Below are 24,195 nucleotides of genomic sequence, written 5' to 3' on the forward strand. Positions count from 1 at the left end.
CAGCCTGATCCAGTGCCCCCTTGGAGCTTGTACCCAGATCAGTGCCCACCCAGCTCAGTCTTGGGTAGGCCAACACAACTAAATATTTAATTTCAAAATAGGAATGTCAGGTATTTTTCACATTTCTCATAAGTGTTTCTCCTTTTTATATACCTTAACAAGTAAGGAAAATCAAGTTCTGTAAGTCTTGGTGGTTATTGTGAGCATCAGAAATACCCTGATTTGGGAGTATTCTGTGTCTACAAATGACATGAGTAGAAAAGATATTAAGGTAAAATAAAGATACTTAAAGCTGTCTTAGGTCAGATTACCTTATTGAACACAGACCTTGGAGGAGGAAGAACACAATGTCTGGCACATTTTAAGATCATAATTCATTCTCATCTTATTAATTTTAAATAAATTGCCATATAAATCATTATTTTGTTAACTTACTCCCCTTCCATATTATATTCTCCTTAGAATTTAGTGCCAGGGAAATGTTTCTCTCTCCTGAAGAATACTTTGCTTCTTTCCATTAGGTACCCTCTGACTCTGACCGATACCTGGCTGTCCACTGAGGACTCTGCTTCCTCTATAGACATATCAAGTGATGGATGTTTTTTCTCCCACATCTGAGTACCAGTAGGCCTGAAGGTGGGGTAGGTGTCCTGCTTGCTCCTTATCTCCCCTTTTGGATAATTGATTCCTCCCTTCTGCCCAGAGTCTCTCAGGGCCCTTGAAGCATATGCCTTTAGAGCATCCCAGTCATGTATAAGATCTCACTCCCTGTCATCTTTTAGAGTATAAACCATAGTCCTGTCATAATTTGTGTGTGTGTGGTACTGAAGATCAAACTCAGAGCCTCCTGCATCTAGGCAAATACCCACTCTGCCACAGAGCTACATCCCCAGTCCTGTAATTCTTTATGATCTTCATAGCAAGTCGATAACCTGCCTCTTAGTTTTTTGGTTTCCCTTCCTCTAAGAATCTGCTCTAGGTGGATCTTAGGCCTTATCATACCCATAACAATATCCCTTCCAGATTTCCCAAACTCTTGTTTTTAGCCTGATATGGTGGTATGCATCTGTAATCCCAGCTTCTCAAGAGTCTGAGGCAGGAGGATCACTTGAGCCCAGGAATTCAAGGCCAGCCTGTGCAACATAGTAAGACCTGCTATGATTCTGCTTTTAACACCTTCTCTTTCCTGTTTGCTTCCACTGGTTCCCTAAGGATTTCACCAGGGACCTCCAGTCATTTGACCTACTATTTGTCACTCACCACCTGTCCTCATTCCCTCCTTTACAGCTTATATTCTATGCTCTGTCATTATAGTCATTATATATTATCTTATCCACACTTATAACTCTTCTTTTTTTGTTGTTGTTGTTAGAGCATTATGGTTACACATAGTCATTGGGTTCATTCTGACAAAATCATACATACATGAACTTTGATTTACTCCATATTGGTCCCCATTTCCCCCACTTTCTCTCCCCTCCCTCTGTTCTCCTCCCTTGACTCTACTGGTCTTTCTTTTGCTCCCCCACACACACTTTTCTACCCCCCCCACACACATTTCCCCTTATTTTGCTCTAGCTTCCACATATGAAAAAAAACATTCAACCCTTGATTTTCTCAGTCAACTTATTTCACTTAGTACGAATTGTGCCACTATAAACATAGATGTGGCTGGATTGCTATAGTAGGCTAATTTTAGTTCTTTTGGATGAATAACAAGAAATTGGATAGCCAAGTTATATGGTGGTTCTATTCCTAGTAACTCTTCCTTCTTATTTAACTTAAATATTAGAATCAGGACAGAACTTCAGCATGTTATGCTCACCAAATCTACCAGCATATCGTAATCTGTGCCCACACATTCTGCCTTGTTGTCATTATAGGAGTGAACTGTCTGTTTGACTCCAGTACTTGGGTACTGGATTCTGTTTCCTCTTGTGGACTGAGGATGTTTTTTTCTGTACTGGGGCAGTGGCATCAGCATGTACACTTGCTAAATATCTTGCAACTTAAAGGAACAAGAACTGTCTCCCAGACCCACATATTTCTTCAGCTACCACCCCCTTTCTCTGCCTCCTTTTATGTAAGGAAAAAAGTGTGCTGCCTCTGCTTCCTTTCTTCCCATTCTCTTGTGTACACCCACTTCCATCAGGCCTCCTCACCAGTATGCCACTGAACCTGCTCATCTTCTTTTAGAAAGTTACCATTGTCCTTGAAACAGATTTTTTCACTTTGTTTCAGAACCTCCACTCTAGGTTCCCCTCCTACATTCATATACAATGCTTCTCATTATGCAGATCTAGATCTTCATCTTCTAAACATCAGTATTTAAATCTCCAAGACCTAACATATAGTCTTCCCTTTTAACTTCCCTAGATGATCCCATCAGTTCCACTGTGTTAAATACCATTTATAAATGTAGACTGTTTTGTAAAAAGAGCACTCATATAGTCTGTTCCCAAATTAATATCTGTGACTTGAACCCTTAAACTCTAGATTCATACATCCACTGACTCAGTTGATGTCTATACTTGAAGGTCTGAGAGGTTTCTCAAAATTAACATGTCTAGAGAAGTTTGCTCTTGTCTCCTCCAAATCTTTTCCTCCCCAATTCTTTTCCCGTCTCGGTAACAGGCAGCTATTCTCCACTGCTCAACTGAAAAAGGTTGAGTCATTCCATACTGTTGTCTTTCTTTAATATTCCACATCTGATTCTTCCTTATGGTACTACCTTTTAAAATATATTCAGAATCCAACTGCTTTTAATCCAGGCCACCATCATCTCCTGCCTGGACTCCCTAACTAGTTTCTGGTTAGCACTCTTAGCACTCTATGGTCTGTGGTTGGCAGAACAGACAGATGATCCCCTTGAAATATCCTGTCTCCTAATATCATGTGACTCCTTTACTCAGACCCTCTACTAGTTGCTCATCCTTAAAAATAGAACTAGAATCCTTACAGTACCTACTAGATCTGACATGATGTGATCTCCAGAGTGGGGAGTGATGAGTTGTTCCTCCAATTTCCTATTCTCCTCCTAAGTACAGATAAGATTGCTTTCATGGATCCTTGAAACCATGTGTCCATTGACTTCAGCCATTTAAGTGCTAGTGGAAATGATGTGGCACCTTTTGGCACAATTTGTCATGCTTTCCCTCCCTCTGCCATGGTGCTGGCAGTATTCTGAGGGTGACTGCTTTCTCAGCCTAGGTTCCAGAGTGAGGAGCAGAGGCCCTGGGTATCCTAATGCAGGTGTGTAGTATGAGCTAGATGTTGGTTTAGACCTCTGAGGTTTGGGGGTTGTCGTACCTGCAGCATACCCCATCCAGCTCTCCTGGATGGCATCCCCTGGCTACCTCCCTGATGATATCGCCATCTTTTTCCTCTCTCTCATTTTGCTTTGGCCACAGGGGCCTCCCTCCGAATCTTCAAACATGGCAAACACATTCCTGCTTTAAGGTTTTAACTACCTGAAATGCCTATTAAAAGTATAAAAAGGAATCTTTACTCCTGAAATATGGACTCTCCAGGTTGGAAGAAGACTTGTTTTATGGTAGACCTATTATGGTAGATTTAATAATACCTAATTTGTATTTCTGTTTATAGCCTGGTGCATTTGTTTTAGATCCAATGTGCGGACTTGGAACAATACTTTTGGAAGCTGCTAAAGAATGGCCAGTAAGTTGTAAAGTTTGGTGTAAACTAAGTAATGTATTTACTTTAATCAGCATGTGTGATCTCTTGCCAGTTATTTACAAGTAGATTGTCTGTTTAGGGATTATTTTTATTATATGAGTACAATTCCCTATTATTAAAATCGATTCTGAAGAGTTGATTAAATTGTTGTGTTACTTCTTTTCTCTGTGACAGGATTCCAATAATTAATCATGGGGATTAGATTATATTAATCCTCAAAGTGTTTAGACATTTGTAATGGTAAAACATTAATAGATTTTAAAATTTTAATAAAAACTTTTAATTTTTAATTTATATAGTATTCTTATAAAAGAACACTATAAATTTTGTTATAACTTGAATTTTTTTAATTATTGATTTAATTTTCACCATTTGAGAAAACACAAGATGTCCTTAACTACTGAAATATCTAACAGTTGTATTTATACTGAAAACATACATGACTTTCTTTCCCCATAGAGTGCGTACTATATGGGTGCTGATGTCAGCGACTCACAGTTACTTGGCGCATGTGACAATCTGAAAGCTGCAGGCCTTAAGGATAAAATTGAGTTGCTTAAAGTCTCTGTTATAGGTAAGATAATAAAAGCAAGATCATTTTTCTATATATAAAGGCTTAATTTCTGTACCTTATAATATATCTATGGGGCTAAAACTCAGATTACTTCCAGAATTGTAACTTTTTAATTTTTCAAAAGGTTTATGATTGAGAAGCAACATTTAAAACATTAGCATTTAAGTAAAAATATGCCTTTTCAAGTGGTATTTGTTGCATCTCAATTATTCTTATTTCATAATCTGGGACCAGATAATATAGGCATTAGACAGCAGTATAATAGTATAATAGTAATAATTTTAATTTCTTTCAGATAAACTATATGAACTGTTCTGAATTATTTTTCCTTCTTCCTACCTCACATTAGATAGTACCCCTGATATATACAGGAATAAGTAACTACCTGTCACAGTTTGCAAAACTAATACTTTCAAGAAGCCAGGAAGGCCTGGGGCAAATCTGGACCCTGGACCATTGGTCACCTGTGAGATAGAGAAACAATTGCTGCTTCTTTACTGATATGATATCAGCAGTGACAAACTTGATTGGGAATCAGATCTGTACAGTCCTGTCAAAATAACGTTTCTCTAATATCCATGGTATTCAGATTATTATAAAGTAACCTCACGTTTCTTATTTCTTCTGTTTCTTTAACACACCTCTCTTTAAAAATGTCATGTTTCATTTCCAGCTAAGGAATTTGAGTTTTCTTGGCACTGGATAGGTATCAAGCCTATAGTCAAGAGGAACAAAATATCATTTAAAATTTTTTGTTAAAATAGAAAAGTAGGAAAGATGAGTATCAACAGAACAAAACATGAGGATAACTTCTGTGTAAAAGCATAATAAAGCAGCCAGGGTCATTGAGATCTCACAGTTGATTGTGGCCAGTGACTGCATTTTAGCCATTCTGCCAATAGTCCAGTAGGACTCTGTGCATAAGACACAAGTTTCCAAAGTAAACTAAGAGACGATCAGACTGAAATCAGCTATCATAGACCCTAATTTCCTTATAAATGTTTCTGAGACCTTTAAGGAAACTGGAATCATTTCATCAGCTGATCCAGAGCAGTGGTTTGGAACCTTTACATTTGCCAGAGCACCCTGTAGGCATGAGGAAAGGAACATAGAGCTGCCTACCAGACCCCCACCACACCCCTTCACTTTTATCTGTTTTCATTTTGGAGGCATTTCCCATGAAGTGTTACTTTAAGGAAAAAAAAAAAAACAGCAAAGACACTCCACTATTTTTAAAACAAAAGGAGTTCTCTGTGGCATCAGGTAACCAAACAAATCCTAGTTTTTGAAAGTATCCCTCTAACTCCCATGGTAAGAATAGACTAGTGGAGCAAGGGTGGAAGCAAAGACTGTTGCAGTAGTCCAGTAAGAAAAGATGGTGGCTTGGGCCGAATTGGAGTACCTGAAGGTGATGGAAAAGAGGTCAAGTATTTATCTTTGAAAGTAGATCAAACAGGATTTGTTGTTGGATTGGGCAATGGAGTGTGAGAGCAAGAATGAAAATAACAACTGAAAGCAGCCAGAGGGTGCAGGGAAGCCTGAAGGAAGAACAAGTTAAGAGTTTTGAACCTTTTCAGTTTTACATGATTATCAGATACCGTGTAGAGAAGATGTCAGGTTAGTAGCCCAGCATGCAAATCTGGAGTTGGAGAGTACAGATAACATTTAAATCCATGAGATCATTTAGGGAGTGAGTATAAACAGTGAAAGGAAAGAACTGCGCTCTTGAGCACATTCAGATGCTTTGAGTGCTAGAACTGAGTATCTAGTCGAGGAATAGCCAATGATGTGAGAGGATCCAGGGAAGAGAGAGGGTAACCAGCTGTGGGACCCACTGCCAGTCGGTGAAGTAAACTGAGGCCAAGGGTTGTTTCTGTGGAGCAGCAAGAACATAGGCCTGCCTGGAGTGGGCATGAGAGGTGGGAGAGAAGAACTTAGAGATGGCTAGTTGAATTTCTGTGGGGTTTTTTTGTTTTGTTTTGTTTTGTTTTTTTCTGTACTGGGGATTGAACCCAGGACCTCGAGCATGCAAGGCAAATCACAGAGCCCCCATGAGGGCTAGTTTAGATCATTCTCAGGAGCACTTTGGTTGGTAAGGAGAGCAGAGAATGGGGTAGTAACTGAAAGGAAGAATACTGGGAATCAAACAGAGTGTGTTTGTTAGTTTGTTTTCAGTGCTAGGGATCAAACCTATGGCCTTGCACATGCCAGGCAGGTGCTCTGCCACTAAGCTACATCCCCAACCTTAAATGAGAATTTTTTTAGAAGATAGAAATCAGAATTAATTTTAGGTACAATGTGTTTGTATGTCAAAAATCAATGATAAAATAAAGAGGAAGAATATAGCATTGCAGAAGAGAAAAAAAATTGCTCATTTACCATCCTTGAGGCGCCTGAGAAGGGAGGTATCCCAGTGCACAAGTGGTGGTACATGCACTCCTAGGACAAGAGAAGGCAGAGAGGAGGACAGTAGAGTTGTGATGGGTCACACCAAACTAGCAGCAGAGGTTAGTGCACGTTTCCAGAAGCCTTTGTTGATGTGTCACTATTTTTATTACAGTTTTTAAAACTTTGCAAATTTAGTTTGTTTAAGTGCCTTTCTTTGACTATTACTGAGTTGAATGTTTTTCATGTAATGTCATTTATAGATTTTTCTTTTGTGAATTACTTGTTTTTAGAATGGCTTTCAGGAAGAAAGACTAAAGCATCTATTGTAAGCTGTTTTATCATCATAGACTTTAATGGTGAATTTCAGTCTGGGGATCTGTAGATCTTACTAAGACAGCCAGTATTAACTCTTTAATTATCAGCCCTCTGTTTCATATCTCTATGTTAGAGGTGGATATTCTAACTAAATTATTTTTTCTTTAACGGTTCTCATCATAAGTACAATTTAGAATGCTGAGACCCATGAATCCCTTTTTAACACTGACAGATTTCAGGATCTCACACCTATTGACTGTTGTAACTAAGAACATGTGTGAATTCTGGCTTTATGGTTGTTTCTTTTCTGTGTGGCCTTCTGAGAAATCTGAACCTCTCTGTATTCTTTGTATTTACAAGATGACGATAATAATACCTACTTTCTGAGGCTTTGGTGAGCATTTATACATTAATCCATATGGCATAGTGCCTAATACATATTGTGAATTAAAGACCTCTGTATGTGTGGTTATGTCTAAGACATATGGAAATGTGCACTAACCTCTGCTGCTAGTTTGTGACCTTTCTCAAAACTACTGTCCTCCCGTCTGCCTTCTCCAGTCCCAGAGCATGTCTCACCACTTGTGCACTGGGATACTTCCCTTCTCATGTGCCTCAAGTATAGCAAATGAGCAATTTTTCTGTTCTCCTGCAACATTATATTCTTCTTTTTTATTTGATCACTGATTTTGACGTACAAACACATTATACCTAAAACACCCATCATTATTTATGTTTCTACACAATCTCATTCTCTCTATTGTGCTTTAATGACTTTATTTTTTTCTACTTTTTAAAGTAATATTCACTTTGTTTTATAACTCTGTACTACTATAAAAAAAAGAAATTGTGTGTATTTATTCCTGAGTTTTAATCATCATGGCAGTTAAGAATCAAATGAATATTATGTTATAAGTTATCTTAGGAAATGACAGTTAATCACTGTTTGGGTTTTAATCTATGGATATATGTACATTCTCAATATAAGATGAAAGCTGTAACAATCAGATTTGAGCCAGAGAAACACATTTATGATTTAGTTAAAATATGAACAGCATAGGTAGGAGCTGGGCACAGTGGTACATGCCAATAATCCCAGGAGCTCTGAAGGCTGAGGCAGGAGGATTGTGAGTTCAAAACCAGCCTCAGCAAAAGCAAGGTGCTAAGTAACTCAGTGAGACCCTGTCTCTAAATAAAATACAAAATAGGGCTGGGGATGTGGCTCAGTAGTCAAGTGCCCTTGAGTACAATCCCCCGTACAAAAAATAAAATAAAATAAAATAAGATATGTAGGTAAAAAGGAATGTTTTCAGCATTCCTGATTAGACATTCTACAGGCTGTCACATGTCACATCAGTGGTAGAGTATAAAACAACAAGATTATTGCAACTACTGTACTTTGTTCTCAGGTGGCGTTTATTGCCAGTAGTAGGATGGGCTTTTTCCACCACATCTGTCCATGCACCATGCATGGTTACATTTTCCTTCATGCTAGTGCATTTTCCTGCTGCTCATCCTGCCCACACTGCCTTGGCCCCTACTCTTTCAGCACAGCATCTCGTGGCCCATGCCGTCTTCTACAAGATTTGTGAAGCTGCCCGACTACCTGATTTGGAGAGTCAGGGAAAGTGGAACCTGATTGTTGGGTTGTCCATGAAGTATGTGTAGGAAATAGGGGAAAGAAGCTCACCACCTAGAGAGTGTCCTGGCAGCAAAGATCTTTTCCTTTGTTGTGCTCTACTGTTATTGTGTGTATTGGATGATCATATGGTATCATTTTATTGTTCAGTAGCACTTCTGTTTTATAATAAACATTTTTAGCAGCAATAAATTTTTTAAACATGCATTTTAAATTAAAAAGTACTGAGTTTCCATTTCTCAAGAAAGCTAATGATGAACACATAACTTGAGTAAAATGTCTGTTGACATTTACCATCTACTATAAGGGCCCAAATGAAAGAAATCTATGTATGGCAGCATCTAGCATTTACTTCAAAACCTAGCAGTTATTTTAAGGATACTTGGCCAAAGCCAATTATTTATCACATGAAGCTGAAGAAAATGCATTTAAGTATCACTCCATGAAGCATGACTTTTCATTTAGATTAAATGACTATTCTTCTAAATTAATTTTGCTCATATTCAATTCCAAGTTTTCTCATGCGCATAAGCAAAATGAAACTATGGCTATTGATATTTTAGCTCCACTAGAAGACCTTTGCAGACAAATATTGCCAGTTTTGTAGCAACATCTTTGGATGCTTCCAAATAAAATCAAATTAAGCCAATTCCAGTAGTAGTTCAGCTTTTTCCCCCCTAATTCTTGGAAATGTAGATTTTTCCTTGTGAAAAATGAAACATCCTTGTAAATGTTACCATAAATTTAGTTCAGCATTGCATGTGTCTCCACTTATGCATTAATTTGGTAGACCAACACAGGAGAAAAATTCATATCTTGCTAAAACCTACGGAGTAAAGTACCTGAAATTTAACATGGTACCATATAACTCGTAATTACCTCTGGTTTGCAGCCTTCTGTCAATTGATATAGTTTTTAAAATAATCAGCACTTTATTTTTTAAACATACACAGAGTAATTGACTGCAAGCTATTTGCAATGAAGTTTTGCTTGAATGCAAAACTATACTGCAGTGTAGTGATACACTTTCTCTCTGTCATTAGTTGGATTTAAAATTTGAAGCTTTTGAAGAACTACTTTGTAAAGCAGTCCTACGGTAGTGCTATAGGCTTTGCTTAAAAGATAAACAAGTTGCCTAATTTTGTTTTCATTTTGTTCAAAATCCATTGGTGATCTGTAATCAAAGATTTCAGCAAATGGACTAACAGAACTGTCGCTTTTGAATTTTTTTGTGAATTGCAGTTATTAAAAACAAAGTTGGCAACAGGAAGACATTTAAATCTATCTCTAAAAGCACCAAGAAAGACATGAACACATTATTTCAAGCTCAGTAATCTTCGAGATTTAATTCTCAAATTCTGTAAATGTACTTTGGATATATTGTGGGAAGAATCTCTTGATGACTTTCATCATTTTAATTAGACATCTGTGTCTTCTAAAATGGAATGGAATGAAATTGAGAAGGCCTTAATTTTGCAGTATCTAAATTTGGCAAAACAAAAGAATAGTAGAGTCAACTTGAATTTTGTGTTGTGGAAATATTTGTCAAAGGCATTCTGGAAGGACTGTGAACTGGAGAACTGAAATCTTTACCTTATCTATATGAAAAAAAATAGAATTGAGAAGAGTCAAGAGTATCTTCCATTTTGCAAAATTTGCTCTGATCTCTAGAGTTACTTTAGCACATGTAAACAAAGTATTTCCTCAGATGAACATATTGTAATTTAAAAGAAGTTTTTAAACATGAAAGTGAAGCTTTGAAGATCACAGGCATTTTATTAAAAAGGCAACTTAAAGTTCCTATTTTTAAAAACACTGTATTCTTCAGAAAAATACCAGTGACGACATGGGATTAGAGACTAATACATGTACGAAGCTGGTCAGTGTGTGGGTGAATATATACCACAACTATTTTGCCTATTACTATTTTAAAAGTGCATGGATCCTTATTTTTAGGTTCCCCATATTAAACCAATAGTAAGTATTTCGTAAGTATAAACTTTTCTTTCTAGCGTCCTCATTCTTGGCAGTGTTCCTGACTGTACTATTGTATGGCAACCAATCCACATGCCACACTATATGGTGCTTATTTAATTATTATAGACTTCTGGATCAAGATGGCAGATTAAAATTTCAGTGAAGGATTTGCATTCTCTTACACTTAATTGAAATGAGAAAAAAGAATAATAAAGATAAAGGAAAAAATCTATCAGCAGCAACTAAAGAAGGGAAAATGATCTAATGCAGTGAACTTAATTTTATTTTGGCCACAATGGAAATAAGCAAAGTTATAGAGCAATTGCCAATAGAATAGAGTTTATTTATAATGTTCTGAGATCCCTATTTATAAGGTTACTGAAGCAGAATGTGATGCAGAAATATTATACATAACTAAAATGTTATTTTTGAGGAGACATTTTCAATATGAAACAGTTCAGGCAACATTTCAGTAATAGGCTTTTGGCAGGGGGAATTTTTAATAAAATCCAGACATTTAAGAGATGAATCAGCAGAGGAACAGAGATTGAATTCATTTAAATATAGAACTAATTTTAAATAACTATGGGAATTATTGTTATGTGACAGACATCAAAGTAATAAACCTGGACACTGGAAAGAATAACAAACAGCAGAAAGTATAGGAAGGAAAGTAGGAAGAAGAATGTAATCAATTCTATAAAAGCCCTCAAACAACCTAGTCTTTGTTAAGTATATACATAAAAAAGATACCTGGAAGGCCCATAAAACCTTCTGAAAGAAAATACCTGGGTGCCATAATGAGTTTTAGGCAATTTTTACCCACTTTTTTCTCAGAAAAGGGGAAAATGGGGCAGTTCTTTTATTCAAAGCAACTAGTATTTTAAAACTATTTTTTTCATGTTCTTCAATCATCCTGAAGAGATGTTTTAAAAAAAATGATATTTGCTTGTTTTGAGCTATTTCTATTTTAGTCTTATCTCTTTAGTTACAGGCATACTCATAGGCAGTTTAAAGTATTTAATAATTAAAAAGTCTTTACTCTGTATTTAGTCCTACAGGTTAGGTGCTCACAGTTTTAGAAGTTTTTTGAACTCTTTGAAGGATTCTGGCCCACTGGGCTCCACCTGACTGTCATCTCCTATAGACATCAGAGAGGACACTGTAAATAATAATTTAAAAATAGCTAGTATTCATGGAGTGCTCACCATGTGCCAGGCACTGTTCTAAATGTTTTCCCCCATTTATTAACTTCTAAGGTAGGCACTGCCATTCCATTTTACAATGAGGAAACTGAAGCAGTAGCCTCCCAGAGTCCCATAGGTAACTAGTCTCAGAGCCAAACACAGCAGGCTGTCAGCCTGCACTGCACACCACAGCAACGGAAGTTCAGATTATTTCGTCCTTGGATGGAAGATGTCACTGCTTAATTCTGGAACTTTTTAAAAAATTAGTCTTGTCTACCTATGTGAATTTTATTCCTTCTAAAGTTATTTATAAATCAGTTTAGCAAATTATATAATATAGAAAAAATGGAGAACAACCAGAACTAAAAAAAGAAGAAGAAGATTACCAAACCTGGACAAACTGGGCAACTAATAAACTAATTTACGGGTAGGTGCTGTGTGTGTATCAGGCAGAAGAAAGACTTGTAATTAAGCAAAGTTGAATATGTCTTGTATTTCCTCATATGTAAAACATTTGATCACTGTGATTTCCTTCGTTATTTATTGTCTTTAGTCATTTTGCAAAAAGTATAGAAAGGCTGAAATGGATGTGTTCAGTATCAGCACCCTAAAACACAGCACATGAAGTGAAACATACCTTGGGTGGGCTTTGGCTTATGATAGAATGCTTACCTGGGATTTAATTCCTAGAACTGCAAAACAAACAAAAATGGAAAAAAAATAAAAGAATTCCTGCCTAGGTTTAAAAGATACTACTGCCTTTTTTCTAACACTCTGCTTTTCTGCTGCTCTCTCACAAGGTTTAGGATTAGGAGACAGCCAGCAAGTGGTCATTAGATTTTGCCAGATAAGAGGAATTTTTGTTTTGCTTTTAAATTTCCTGCCAACCAAAATTTATATGATATTTAACAAAGATTATTTAAACTTTATTGCATTTCTATAGGATTAGGTTGCATTTTTGCATTGAAATTTGAGAACCCTTCTACCTTATGCATACTTGATTGACTTGATGGGTGGGAAAGGGGAAGACACACACAGGAAACCTGGGTGCGAAGGTTGGGTATATTGCCTTATAGAAATGTAATGCTGAGAAGAAAATGTTAAGAGAAGCAGGAAATTTCAATTTAATGATCAGATACCGTATTTAGTTTTGTTTAGCGACGATATTCATGGTGTTGATTTTTGATCTTATAGCTTTTTCTCTAATCTTAGGGCTTTTATAGATATTTTTAACTTTTTAAGTTCCCCCTGAAAAATATAATGATAGTTGTGGATTCTCTCTTAGAAACTGAAACCTATCTTACAAAAATTTATATATAATAATGAAAGGGAAATAGAATATAATGTTGTAAAAACATTTTCTGGACAACATATTTCTTCCTGAATCCCACAACTGTCTGTGCATGTAATATGTCTAGAAAATTGAGTTTTTCTGGTTAATTTAAAATTCCACTAAACTTACATCATTTTATAACATTTGAAAACCCATTTTTTCAAAGGACAAAATACAGTAAATAACTATTAATCTTTAGATATTTAGAAAGCATTTTAAGACCATGTGGTTACCTCGAAGCAATATTACCAACCCTAAATTTTATTCAACATGCAAAACTAATTGTGTACTTCAGTTTTCTCATTATCTACATTACAATATTTGACCTTACTATAATAGGATTCTCTGATTTCTGTATTTCAGAATTGCCACTGCCTTCAGACAGTGTCGATATTATTATTTCTGACATTCCATTTGGAAAAAAGTTTAAATTAGGAAAAGACATCAAAAGCATTCTACAGGAAATGGAAAGGTGAGTTGTTGAATTTATTTTCATAATTTTTTAGCTTCTGGGCATTAAACCAAAATATATCATTGCTCTTAACATCTGATTGCATTATTTTTCCCAGATTTTTATGGTTTAATTTCTTAAGATTTCAAGTCAGAAGTTTATAATTGAAATAAATGTTATTCCATATCATCTTGTACTGTAAATTTTATTCAGAAAAAAATTTTTTTTCTATTTCATTCACTGGGCTACATAATTTACATATATGTTTCTAATCCTCACAAAAACCAACACTGTACAGATGAGAAACTGAATCCCAGAAAGTTGAACTTCCTCATGATCACAATTGATGCTAAAACAACTTAAAGGAATCCTGTCACAAGAAACAGGGAACAAGGCCAGCATTGGCTGTGAAATGAAAGTGCAGCACAGGACATTGTTCATCTCAGGGCTTCTAATTTGACATCAGGGAATATAATTTAATAGAGGGGTTCAAATAGTGAGACCTAGATATGTATTTTTCTCATTATTTAAGTTGGTAAAGGCGTGAACCTAGAATGCTACAGGAATGAATAGACACCAAAAAAGATCAATTCATGTTAAGTTGTTTCATATGGGCTTTTATTTGATATACTAGGTTAACATAAATGTCGTAAGTCTACCATGTGAATAATGTGTCACATATTCTTAAAAAATGAACACATATTGGAGAAACTTCAGTGTCAAGGATGACAGTACACAAAATTAAAGCTTGACTCAAAGTCTAAGCCCAAGTCAGAGCCATCTCACTGTGTCTTGTAAGTTGGGTGCTTCACACTTCTTTTTGAATTGTCTTATTTCTAAGCCACTTCCCCTCCTGCCCAGTTACCTAACTTTTAGGGACCTTTCTTTCTGAGCACCAACTCTTAATTCAGACATCTCCTGAAACCCATATACTACCTGCTTCCTAGTATCACATTCCCCTACAGTTTCACATTGCATATTTTGCATTTTAAAATCATTGCAGAACTTTTTTTTTTTTAATATTTATGCCCCACTTTCCCAGCTACCCTCTACCAAGGCTCTAATTTAACTGATCTGAAGTAGGACCTGGATGTCAGTACTTCTTTCTTTCTTTTTTTTTTTAATTTATTTATATATGACAGTGGAATGCATTACAATTCTTATTACACATATAGAGCACAATTTTTCATATCTCTGGTTGTATACATAGTATATTCACACCAATTTGTGTCTTCATACCTGTACTTTGGATAATAATGATCATCACATTCCACCATCATTAATTACCCCATGACCCTTCCCTTCCCCTCCAACCCCTCTGCCCTATCTAGAGTTTGTCTATTCCTCCCATGCTCCCTCTCCCTATCCCACTATGAATCAGCCTCCTTATATTAAAGAAAACATTCGGCATTTGGTTTTTTGGGATTAGCTAACTTCACTTAGCATTATCTTCTCTAACTCCATTGGATGTGAGTACTTCTTAAAAACTCCTAGTATAATTGTTGTGCAAGCAGGATTAATAACTAAACCTTTGAGCCTAATAAGGTAATTCACCATTTATATCATTAACCGATTCACAGTGAGATATTAATATGTGATCAGTGACATGCATTTAACCTGGACCTTTTCAGAACAAAGATGACTCAACCTAATTCAAAATCTAGTGCTGCCTATTTTATGTATCTCCACAAGTCAGGAGTGAACGGGTAGGAATTTGAATAGACAGTCCTTTCAGCACTAGTAAATTATACCAGCCTGACATTATCTAGGCTGGTTTTTTATTTTATTCCAAGTAATTGAAAGTGAAATAATGATAGATTTGACTACCCTTTTACCATGGCAGTAAATTTTAATATTTACCTGAGAATCCAAAAGATGAATAGTCAAATTTCCTGCATAATTAGAGCACCTTCATAGGACCAGTTCAAAGTGTGTGCATTTGAATATAAGGGACTTTTCCATCTCCTGTACCCAGGCTTCCTTACCACCTGCCCCAACCTCTGTGATCTGACTTTCAACTTCTTGTGGTTTGAGGTTTGATACAGAAAAGACAGGATGCTAGGGTTAAGAGAACAGGCTTTGGAGCCAGGCTGCCTGGGTTCTAGTACTGGCTCTAACTCCTCATAGTTCTTCAGTCATAGGCATACTGCCTGACTTCACACCTTGTGCATAATCTTTAAATCTTAACACCTACCTTGCAGCCTTGTTCAGAGGATTCAGTAGATTTAAAGCTTTTAGAACAATGCTGGGCACCTAGAAAATGCTCAGTATCCGTTAGCTCTTGCCTGATTTTTTTAGTGTAAACTACTTCAGATCCTTTGGGAAGGAAGTGGTGATACATATAAAAATTTAAGTACACATAACCTCTTCCAGTGATTTACTAATGATTTAGGCCTTATATAAGAATTGAAAGAGATGGGGAGTTTTATTAATAAAAAGAAGAAAAAATTACAAGAGGTCAGTAAACCTGTTCATAATAAGCAGTGGAAATCGCTGATCCTATATATAGTATCGTGCATGCATCAGAATTAAAGTTTGTCAGACAAATGATTACTCTATTGACTTGAATTAGGCACTCTCAGCTCAATTATTTCCTCTTTTAATTCATTTAAATATTACCCATTTCATGAATACAGAGCATTTTGAGGAATTTAGGGAAGTTTAATATGGGTTTGCTTTCTAAATATAGCCATGTAAAATATATGAGCAAAATTAGAAATTCAGCTTGCTCAGCTTGAAGGTGGAGGCAGTCCTATGTGACAAAAAGACATGAGATGATCAGGGAAGAAGCAAAATTTCAGTGAATTTAGAAGTTGAGAGAGAATAAAAAGAGACCACAGATGTTTGGTGAATGTTTGAGTGAATACTGAAGGAAAGGTGTTTTCAAGGACTGTGAGTAGAGCAGACCGCCTGGAGCAGAGGACTTAGTACGTGGGTAAGACCTACTATATTTCATGGTCAAATAATTTAGAATTATTCATGTCATCTACTCTGGTCTTGCAGGTCTCTCTTTTGTCTTGTTTGATACAGAGTGTTCCTAACTTATGAACCACAAAATTTCTTTTCAAGAAATAATATCATTATCATCATCAAATACCCCATATGCTAGTGTTCAAAGGGATACAGTTTGGGAAATATTGCTTTGTAATTTTTTAATAGCTTTCTTAGTGAGAAATTATATGTAAATGAAAATATGCCTACAAAATGTTAAATTTCCATGTGAGTTTTACTTTCTTATTGCCTCCATTATTTAAAAAAAAATTATAGTAAATAAGTTGGTGATAGGCATCTTGCCTTGTACTTCGGTATAAATAGATACTTGTTAAGTAGAATCATTGTTAATTTACTGTATCTTGCTTTTTTCCCACTCAGCAGTATGTCATGAATCTCCTTTATGATCAGTTGTATTGTACATTATAATTTCCAATAATTGTCACAGTATTATATGTGTTACCATTATGTAACCAATACTTATAGATGTAGGTAATCCTCAATTTTTTTTATTTTAATAAAGAACAATGCCTTGAACATTTTTACAGTTTTTCAAACTTACTATATGATCAAGTTGCTTAAAACCAGTATCTTAGTTTCTTCATGTTTAAAATTACAATGCTAACCAGCCATACATAAAAGGACAAATCAGAGTGTTAAATAATATGTAATACAAAATATTTTAAATGGTGCCTAGTACATGATAAGTGCTCAATAAATATTTGCTATCATCACATTATCAATATTATTCTACTACTGCTGTTATATCTTCTTAGAATAATTTCTTAGAAGTAAAATAGATGGATAAAGGTTATGTACATTTTTTATTTTTGATACATTATTGATAGTTACTGTTCCAAAACATTTCCCTCTTTAAGAGTACTCATTTTCTCATAATCTCAATTGTTTATTTTCATCTTTGTTAATACAGTGGGTAGAAGGGTTATATCTCATGTATTATTTTAATTGTAATGTATGTGTTTAGAGACATTTGTATGTTTTCTTGCTTGTGTCCCATGGTATACAACTGCATCTGTCTTCATCCCACCTCCTTGTCTCAGGAGAAGTCTCTCTTCTGGCCAGGGTATCCTGCTCATTCCCTCCTCCTCAAGGATAGCACTCTGCCCACTTCTCATTCCTACCTTCAGCTTAATTTTCTCCTCATTTTTTTCCCAGAGAATCGGCCATTTTTCCCCATATACTTTGTGAGTATTTACACAGTTCATCACTGCACGAGGTCCTGAGGATAGATACAGGCATCGACTAGGACAGAACAGGCCCCAGACCACCTTGTATGGGAAGATGGATTGTTAATGAGTTGACACACAGGGTCATTCCAGATCATAAGTCAAATAAAATAGAATATTTTGCTGGAGAGTAAGAGAAGAGTAGTAGCTACCAGAGACAGGTAGAAAGTCAGAAAGATTGCTCCATAGAGGTGACATTTGAACTCTGGGACTTTAATGAGAAAGCACGCAAGGGATGAGAGTTAAATGTACAGCAAACAGCAGAACCAGCAGTGCCAAGGCGAGCAGCATCGGCTGGTAAGGTCGAGCAGCTGAAGGAAGGTCACTGCGGAGGGAGGCAGGCAGGCAGCAGCCGTAGGTGAGGTCGGTTGTGGAGGGAGATTGAACTGACTGAAGGGCCATAGAGCAGCTGGAGAGTTAGCAAGCATTCGCATCTGTCTTCTGTGTGGAAACTGGGAAGGAGAGTGGGAGGGTACTAAGAATGGAAATAAGGCCTGTCTATCAGGAGATTGTTACTAAGTCCAGACAGAATATGAATATGCAGATGAACATGTGAAACAGTGTGGAGACAGAATTATCTGGGTTTCCTGATGGAATCGATGAAAGAAAGCTCCCTTCGCGCTTCAGTCTTTCCCTGTGACCCTTGGTCCTCTAGCTTCCTTACCTGTATAACTAAATTTCTTGAACAGTCCATACTTGATATCTCTGCTTCCTCACCTCCCATCCTCACTCAACCCCAGCAGACCCATGTCTATCTGCTCCTGTCCTCATCTAGGCTTGCTGTCCCCGGGTTGTCTGATGACATCTTATAATCCTGGTCCTTGTTAGTCCTGTAGCATTTGACACTGTGAGACCACCCACTTCTTGAAACTACGTCTTGGGCTTCCAGGACATCACAGTTGTCCAGATTGTTCTCTTATGGTATCTGTTCATTGTGCTCCTCTCCTCTGTCCTTCCTCAGACCTCCTATGTCTTCCTTAGTCTTTTTTTTCTCACTCTGTTGCCACCCAGATGACCCCCTCCACCCTATGGCTTTGTCTGCCTTTCACTAATGAAAGCTCTTGTCCCTCTACCTCAAGCCTGGTCTTTCTCGGTGCTTCTAAACTGAATACCCTGCTATCTGGGAATCTGCACTGTGCGTTCCTCAGGCACTTTCCAAACTGAACTCTGCTCTTCCTACTCTTCCTCCTCTTAACCTCTGTTTTCCCCATAAGGCTGGTGGCTTTCAGTGACCCTCCACCTCATGCCTTCCTGTGTCTCACCTCTTCTGCCTCCAGCCACCTCCCTAGCTCCAGCCTACGACTGACTTCCTGGATCAGTCCTGCTTGTCCTTCAACTCACCACACAGACATCTTACTATTGGGGAATTTTCCCCTCACCTGTGCCTGGATTGGGACCCACCTCGTGTGTTTCCAGGGCCTTTACATGTGCCTTCATGGTGGCCTTTATCACCCCCTGCACTCCTCACATGCCTCTCCCCCAGTGCTCAGTAAATCTACACCTTGTCATGGTTCCACCTGAGGCTGTAAATGAATCCTCCTCAAAGGGCGATAGTCACGGTCTGCCCCGCTTTGTCTGAACTTCCCTTTGCCATCTCTTTGTTCATGTCCTAACTCCTCCCTGGTGACTTTCTCCTGCCATCATCCTCCTGCCTACTCAAATATGCTGATTCTGTAGACTCTGTCACTTGCCTTTTTCTCTGTACAATCATTTATTAGAATGTGACTACAAATTACTTTGAGGCTTGCCTTTTAAGTAGAGTAAAAATAGATAATTAAAGCAGATTTGTACTAGAGATTCAATAATTACTATAATGAATATGCATTATGGAAGATACTACCTAATTACCAAGAATCCTTGTATTTAAATAGAGAAAATTAAATTTCAAATTAAAAACAACTATTTTAAATAAAGCAGGATTGTTTGTTGTCTAAAAAGAAAGAAGTACTCATCCTAATTACCCCATTCTTTGTCACAGAGTGCTGCATGTTGGTGGAACCATTGTCTTGTTGCTTAATGAAGATCACCACAGGCTCCTTAAAGACTGCAGAGAGGGCAATAGCCCTCTCAACTCCAAGGGCAGCCACACCCATGAACCTGAAATTAAGAAATGCTTGAATCCTGAAGAAAACACTGGCACATCAGAGATGGTTCCATCTTCACATGAAACCAGTAACAACGCGTGCTTAAACAAAATGTCACCTTTTGGCTCTTTGGTGCCAGTGGAATACTACAAAGTTAGCTTAGGAAAAACAGAAGCATTCATATGCAAGTATAAGAAGTCACACAGTTCTGGACTGTAATGGGTTTGGGCTTGCTGCTAGCGAGCCAGGTGGAATCCTGTTTGTCCTGAGACTTTTTTTTTTGGCACTGGGGATTGTACCCAGGACTGTCCCACCACTGAGCTACATTCTCAGCGCTTGCTATTTTTTAAATTTTGACACAGGAGACGGGAACTCACTCAGTTACATAGGCTGGCCTCGAACTTTGATCCTCCTGCCTCACCCTCCTGAGTAGCTGCATACTATCTTAGACCACCACACTTGCTCTGAGATTCTTTATAGCACCCACAATTTCAAGTAAATACTCCCCTGAAGACAGGAGCTATGGTGAATTGGCACCCTCTCATTAAGAATTTCTGCTTTATGCTCCAAAGCATTCTACATTCTTGACAAAGAACAGTTATTGAATATTTTGGAAAAAAAACTCATGTTCTAAGGTCTGTCAATATGAAAATCCTGTTCTGCCATGCACAGTTTATGAGCAGAGACTTCTGCTTCCAAATAAATATTTCTAAGGGTTCACATGAATCCTTCAGTCAACACAAGGTTGAGAAATTTTAACTATCAGGTTGTAGAAATGTAGAAACCTTTATGTGTAACTTCTTTTGATATTAAACTTGATTTTTTTTGAACCTGTAATTTTCTTCTCCATTGGAATGAAAATAATTTTTATTTGCAGTACATTTTATACAGCTCGTGATAAAAAATATCAGTGAAAATAATAACAACATGAATTAAGCCAGTAGCCTCCAACGTGATAGAAAATGAAGTTTACTTTTTCTTTCTGAACAGCATTAATAAATTGCCCCCTTATATGTCTTGTGTTGATTCTGTGAGAAGAAGAAATAGGAAGTTGATGAAAATATAGCTCTGATTTTTTTTTCAACATCCTGATATAGTGGCTCAACTTTTTGTCTGACTTGATACCATTCAAACAACCTGTGTTTGGGAGATTTCCTACTATGTGAAGCCCCAAAATTTGCTTTCCAACCAGGGCATGGTCTGTCTTCCAGGCCAGTGTCAAGCTACATTACACGTGCAAGCTGTGGCATTTGTGCCTGTGAGCAGCAGAAAAGTAGTCACCAGAACATTCCTGTCCTGAAGCTTGCCTCTCTGGCCTTCCTAGAAGTTCTGAGAGCTACCAGCTACCTCAACTACATTCCTTTTTTGTTAAAATTGTGTAGATTTATCTGTTAGCAACCAGAACCCTAACATAGAGATACTCTGAGGGGTTTCAAGCAACATGCCCCCAGACAGGTGATTCTGTTAGTCGTTATCTGGCTTGCTTAGGGTTAAGGAAGACTTAAGCTAGTATTCTAGAAAGTGTGTGGCATGTGATGATGGTAGAACAATTTATTATTCCTATGCTTATTCCACTGATATGAGAAGCATCAATAACCTGAGAAACATAAGCAGGATTGAGGGTGAACTATCTACTTTTAACAGAATTTGACAACTAGAAGAAAAAGATCAAGATTCCCGTAGTCCTTATTCCTTGGGTTAATGCAATGGCCTCAGCTATGGGCGACTTTGCCCCAGGGAACATCTGACCATTTTGGCTGCTACATCTTGGAAGAAAGAGGGTTGGAATCTAATGAACTAAGGAAAACCAAGGACACTATTAAACATCCTACAGTGCACAGGACAGTCCCTCACAACAATGAATTAATTGGTTCAGAATGTTAGCAGTGATCAAGTTTTGAAACAGTGGCTTTGTTCATGATAGATCATGCCAGGAAAATATATATATATATGTGTGTGTGTGTGTGTATGTGTGTGTGTGTGTGTGTGTGTATTTCTATGTGGTGCTGGGGATTGAACCCAGGGCCTCACAAATGCTAGGCAAATGCTCTACTACTGAGCTACAACCCCAGCCCAAGGAATTTCTTAATGATTATTCCAGAGAACCTCTATTTCTGGTAGCCATTGGACTGAGCTGAAAAAATGAACTCAAGATTTTGATCCTGTGAGATGCTGAATTATCCGCTGAATTCACAGCCTAGTAGGTCTCTAAGGTGAAAATTCGTACTTGATTAGGAAAGGGGGGATCCTGAGAATTGGGATGGAGACACAGGTGACTCAAATAACTCATAGCCCAGGGAGCCTCCTGAGCCAGAAGCAGCAGCTCTTCTCCTTTCCTGATGAGGCTCTCCTGGAAGGTGCTCATAGCCTAGATTCTCTTGCACAGGGAAACCAGTTTTTTTCATGTGCTTCATATCTCATTGCTTCTAGAACTTAAAGTCAGAGCCCAGGAGGCTTGGGGCCTGTGGAGGAAAAAGGCTTGCATATCAGAATTCCAAACACTTCTAATTGATAAGGCAAAATCCTAGCAAATATGAGAAGATCCATATGTCACTCGAGAAAAAGCTGGTTGTAATTTTAGATCAAATTGGCACTTAGCAAAGGTCCTGGCCAAGCAGCTGGGAGGGGCTCCAACAGTTTGACAACCAGTCAACCTGGATTCATTGGTTGCCAACATCATCTGGAGCTGAATCCCAGAACTTTGGGATGTACAAAGAAATTCCAAATTCATATTGGATTGGGCTGATGATACTTCCCCACTCTGTGTACCCCAAAGCCCTTCATCACAGCACTGAGGGGGAAAAAATGCATTGGGGGTGGAGGGAAGCTCTGTAGTAGATGCTGTGGGCTGGGGATCAGGTAGGACATGGCTACTACAATGGGGCTCCTGTTTTCTCTGGGGGTAGATGGGATACCTCGGTGAGAGTCTAAAAAACAGCATGTAAAGGCCAGAGACAAAAGAATTATGGAGACAGTAACGCCAAAGTGGTGTCTAAACTAGAGCAGTTTTCATCTGCAAGGTTTTGGGCTAATCAGGTACCATATCCCTAGATGCCACTAAGCTCCAAGTAGATAAAGTCTATTAAACTCCTACTTCTTGTGCATAACCCACACACACACACCCAAAAAAAAAAAAAAAAGGTTTAACAAGGAAGGTCTGACTTAAGCCACAGTAAAGTCATAGCCCATAACCCAGTTCCCAGACCTGAGTCTTCATATCCAACAGCCCTTTGAATGAACAGGAAGATAGATACCATTGAGGGAAGAAGCCTTCTTAGCCTTCATCAAAATAGAACTACAGCTACTTAACAAGATAACAAGCAGCTCACTAAGGAAAGGGACTACCTAGATCTTTCAGGTGCTGGCTCACTGCCCCACACCAGCCCTAATCCCTGGAACCCAAGTGCCACTGGGGAGGGTGGTGCTCAGGCAGCAAATGAATTTTTGACCCAGTAAATTCCACCACTCATGCAATAAATTCTGCATACTCATCGAGCGCCAACCACTGTTCTAGGCACTTAGGATCAGTGAGCCCAACAAAGATCCCTCCCTTCATAAGACCCAAATATTCTAGGAGAAGAGAAAGAAAACAATAGACATTATTTATTTGACAGGTTACAAGGTGATAACAACAGTGGGAGAGGAAAATGAGGTAAAAGTGGTGGGGGAGTAAGGAGGATGGAGACAGAAGTATTTTCCAATTTTAAATAGGTCAGGCCTCCTTGAGAATATGAGGAATGTGAGGATTGAGCAAATATTTAAAGGAGACGGAGAGTCAGGCACAGTGGCACACGCCTGTAATCCTAGTGGCTTGGGAGGCTGAGGCAGGAGGATCTCAAGTTCAAAGCCAACCTCAGCAATTTCGCAAGGCCCTAAGCAATGTAGCAAGACTCTGATCAAAAATAAAAAGGGCTGTGGAGGTGGCTTAGTGGCTAAGCAACCCTGGGTTCACTCCCTAGTACCAAAATAAAGGAGACGGAGGAATGTTCTAGGAAGAAGGAATAGCCAGTGCAAAGATCTGAGGCAGGGGAATGCCTGATGTATTTTAAGAAGAGCAAAGAAAAGCAAATGTGACTGGAGGAGAGCTAGTGATGGGGGAATGAGATCTGGTGAGCGAGAGAGTGGGTGGCAGGTGGGCGTGGTAGGTTAGGGTTAGATGAGGCCTGAGGACTACTGTAAAGATGGGCTTTTACTCAAAACCACTAAAGGAGTTTGGAACAGGTGAGAGAATCTAACATCCATTTAGGAATCAACATAACTCCTGTATTACAATCGATTATAAGAAGGAAAAGGTGGAAACAGAGAAATCGGCT

The 24,195-nt window shown here is 37.9% G+C and overlaps 1 protein-coding gene across 1 annotated transcript in view; it reads left to right on the top strand.

Moving 5' to 3' along the window:
* The window catches only part of Thumpd2 (THUMP domain containing 2), a 37,391-nt gene extending 16,496 nt beyond the window's left edge, over positions 1 to 20,895 (top strand). Inside the window, exons 7-10 of the mRNA XM_048804503.1 lie at positions 3,607 to 3,678; positions 4,156 to 4,270; positions 13,473 to 13,581; positions 19,777 to 20,895. Coding sequence (XP_048660460.1) covers positions 3,607 to 3,678; positions 4,156 to 4,270; positions 13,473 to 13,581; positions 19,777 to 20,101 — 621 coding nt within the window. The 3' untranslated portion in view covers positions 20,102 to 20,895. The remainder of the gene's footprint in view (positions 1 to 3,606; positions 3,679 to 4,155; positions 4,271 to 13,472; positions 13,582 to 19,776) is intronic.
* Positions 20,896 to 24,195: the final 3,300 nt, after the last annotated feature.

Source organism: Marmota marmota, unplaced genomic scaffold (genome assembly GCF_001458135.2).
Source record: "Marmota marmota marmota unplaced genomic scaffold, marMar, whole genome shotgun sequence".
NCBI lineage: Eukaryota > Metazoa > Chordata > Mammalia > Rodentia > Sciuridae > Marmota > Marmota marmota.